Genomic DNA, 2,833 nt, shown 5'->3' with positions numbered 1-2,833 from the left:
GTAAGTGAAGGAGCAGGCCCTGGGTTAGTGTCTCTGGTTCCAGGACCCTGACCTCAGTCCCAGCCTCCTTGGCGGGACTTTGTGGGGAGGGGTGGTAGGTGAAAATACCCAGGAACGCACCAGAGTGGAGGGTCTGGGCCTGGTAGATTCTGGTAGGCCTGAGTCTGTTCCTACCCCCAGAGGCCTCCATGCTCCCTCCCTCCCTCCAGCCCAGACAGCAGTCCCCAGCCCCGCAGGGAATTCAACAATCTGCCTCTTAGTGGCCCTGCCTGGAAGGAAGATTGAGCGCTGCAAGGGAGGGGTGCCTTCCTCCTACCCTCCACGAAGATACCCCTATCGGTTTCCAGCAGCCCAAGCAGCTGGTTTGGGCTTAGAGAACTTCTCTTTCCAGGGGCCTCCTGAGACCGTGGGCTCACACTTTTCTTCTCCCGTGAGGAGTGAATGCTCCCAGTTTTGAGGAGAGAGGGTGAGGTAGTTCCCCCCACCCTCCCATACTGCGTGCATTCAAGAGCAGAAACCTCACCAACCCCGTCTCCGCCCCCGAGTGCCCCACTCCCCTCCCCACGCAAGTCCCTTCCCTCGACCCCCACGCCGCCCACCGGATCACTCACCTCGGGCACTTAACACCGCCCCTTCCCCAGCAGGGGGCTGCTTCCGGCGTTCCCAGGCAGGCCCGGGGAGTGGGCACAGCAAAACGGCTGGTAGTCTCTGCCCCTTCCGGGCTACAGAAAAGCCAAGTCAAAGTAAGGGGGCTCTGAGGGTGGGAGTGGAGCGGAGCCGCCTGGCCCCGAGGGTTGGGGTGGGACGGCGGCTGGCGAGGGGCGCTGCAAGGGCCGGCCCCTCCGCGCTTTCCTGGGGGTCCGGGCGGCTGCCGTCGGGCCTGGGATGGGATGCAGCTCCGTCCTCCGACCCCCAGGGGGCGGCGCGGCGCTGCGTCCTCTGCCGCCCTGCGTTCCCTCCCCGCGGCCAGGAGGCGGCGCCCGTGGACGCCGGGCGGCGCGCTGTACCCGCCGTCGACGGGTAGTAAGTTCGAGGGCTCGGCAGGTTTGAGGGCTCGGCTACGCGATTCCGCGTCCCGGGGACGTGAGTGAGGCGGGCTGGCGAGGGGTGGGGCGTGGAGTCTCGTGGCGAGACAAGGCCCGGTGGGGCGGGTGTCGGCACTAGGCAGCACGGCGTCCACGCAATGGCGGCGGCCCATCCGCGTAGACCCGAGATCGGCAAAGCGTGGCGGGGAGTGTGCGTCCAAGCCTGCGGGCCCTCATGGCTGAGGCCCACGTGAGCGCGGTCGCGTGGGGACTGACCCCTGCTGTTCTCCCCTCTCTTCAGGTCTGAACTGCCGCTGCGTCTGTGCTCCCTCTGGGCACCAAGACCAGCCCCTCCTCTGGTCTAGTGCCTTCTGCCTGTCTCACCCACGGAGCTGTACCCCGACCATCACCAACCCATTCCCTGGAGGAGCAGAAGCCTTACACTGAGGGCCCAACCCCCTCTTACTTGGTCTGAGCAGGCCCACTCTTAAGGAGGGGGTGATGGAAGGGCCGCCGGAGATTGGGGATGAGTCCCCGGACTCCCAGGGTCACGCCACTGACTGGAGGTTTGCAGTGTGCAGCTTCCGGGATGCCTGGGATGAAGGGGAGCCTGTTTCCCCCATGCAGGTTAAGGACCCCAATCCTCTGAGACCAACAGCAGGGACAGCCGAGGGAGAAGGGCTACAGGGCAGCCCCCTGCCTGGGGAGCCTCAGTCACCCCCAGGACAGATGGCTGTAGATGGGTCAGGGGATGGCCAGGGTTCCACATTAGGAGGTTCCTCACTCCAGTTAGAGGGACCAAAGCCCTCTGGAGTGGAGAGCCTCCTGTGCCCAATGTCCTCCCACCTCAGCCTCGCACAGGGTGAGAGTGATAGCCAAGGGGGAAGCTTGGCAAGGGACCAAGCTCCAAGCAGATTAATGCCAGCCTGCCTGGGTCCTGAGGGCTTAGACAGTGATCCTGTGGACCCTGGAGGCCCATTATCTCAGATGTCATCAGAGCTACTGGAGGCAGGTAAGGGAGGCAGGGCCAAGGAGATCTTGGAAGGGAGTGGGAGTTCCTGAAGGTGTGGAGGGCTCTCACCCTACTCCAGCTGGAGCCCAGGTCCGAGGAGGGGTGGTCTCTGGGTGGGTAGCCCAAGGCAGACCCAAGCCATTTTCCTTCCGAAGACCTCAGTGGATCTAGCCTCCCTAAGCCTGCTGATTATCTCCTGGCTCAAGACCTGGCCTGGGAGCTGCTGGCCAGTGGCATGGCTACTCTGCCAGGTAGTTGGGAAAGACTGGGGGCGGGGGTGGGGGGTGACTTGATTGGGTAGGTGTTCACCGCCTTCTCCCCACAGGGACTCGGGATGTAGAAGGCCGGGCAGTGCTGCTTCTCTGTGCCCATAGCCCTGCCTGGCTTCACCCCAAGTGCAGTAACCATGAACTCATCCGTCTCCTGCTCTACCTGCGCAGCATCCCCAGGTTGGGGGAGGAAGTTTGAGGGGTGGAGCTGAGCTGGAGATGGCAAGTTTGGGGAATTAGATACTGAACTGAAGCCTCTCCTTTAGGCCTGAAGTACAGGCCATGGGTCTGACCGTGCTGGTGGACGCCCAAGTTTGTTCCCCAAGCTCTTCTCTCTTCTGGGGGCTCAGCCAACTGCAGGTGAGTACAGGAGTGTAGCTTCCGCTGCCTTCGGTCATTCCTTTTGTGTAGGGTTGGGAACATGGTTGAACTCAAATGCCTTGCAGGAGGTAGCCCCAGGGTCAGTGTACCAGGTGCTGCTACTGGGAAAGATGCCAGAGGATGTGCCTTCCAGGCTGCAGGTACTG

At 63.0% G+C, this 2,833-nt stretch overlaps 1 protein-coding gene across 4 annotated transcripts in view; it reads left to right on the top strand.

Annotated features, from left to right (window-relative positions):
• The window catches only part of PLEKHG4 (pleckstrin homology and RhoGEF domain containing G4), a 33,959-nt gene that overhangs the window by 23 nt on the left and 31,103 nt on the right, over positions 1-2,833 (top strand). For all 4 annotated transcript variants that reach the window (XR_014305832.1, XR_014305833.1, XM_082711885.1 and 1 more), the window contains exons 2-8: positions 392-743; positions 917-1,027; positions 1,327-2,037; positions 2,193-2,288; positions 2,363-2,486; positions 2,573-2,666; positions 2,753-2,827. Coding sequence is in view for 2 of the 4 variants with exons in the window: in XM_082711885.1 (XP_082568011.1) it covers positions 1,527-2,037; positions 2,193-2,288; positions 2,363-2,486; positions 2,573-2,666; positions 2,753-2,827 (900 nt within the window). In the remaining 2 variants the exon portion in view is untranslated. The remainder of the gene's footprint in view (positions 1-391; positions 744-916; positions 1,028-1,326; positions 2,038-2,192; positions 2,289-2,362; positions 2,487-2,572; positions 2,667-2,752; positions 2,828-2,833) is intronic.

This window comes from Mustela nivalis, assembly GCF_964662115.1.
Source record: "Mustela nivalis genome assembly, chromosome: 18".
Classification (NCBI taxonomy): domain Eukaryota; kingdom Metazoa; phylum Chordata; class Mammalia; order Carnivora; family Mustelidae; genus Mustela; species Mustela nivalis.
This window is presented reverse-complemented; position numbering and strand designations above follow the sequence as displayed.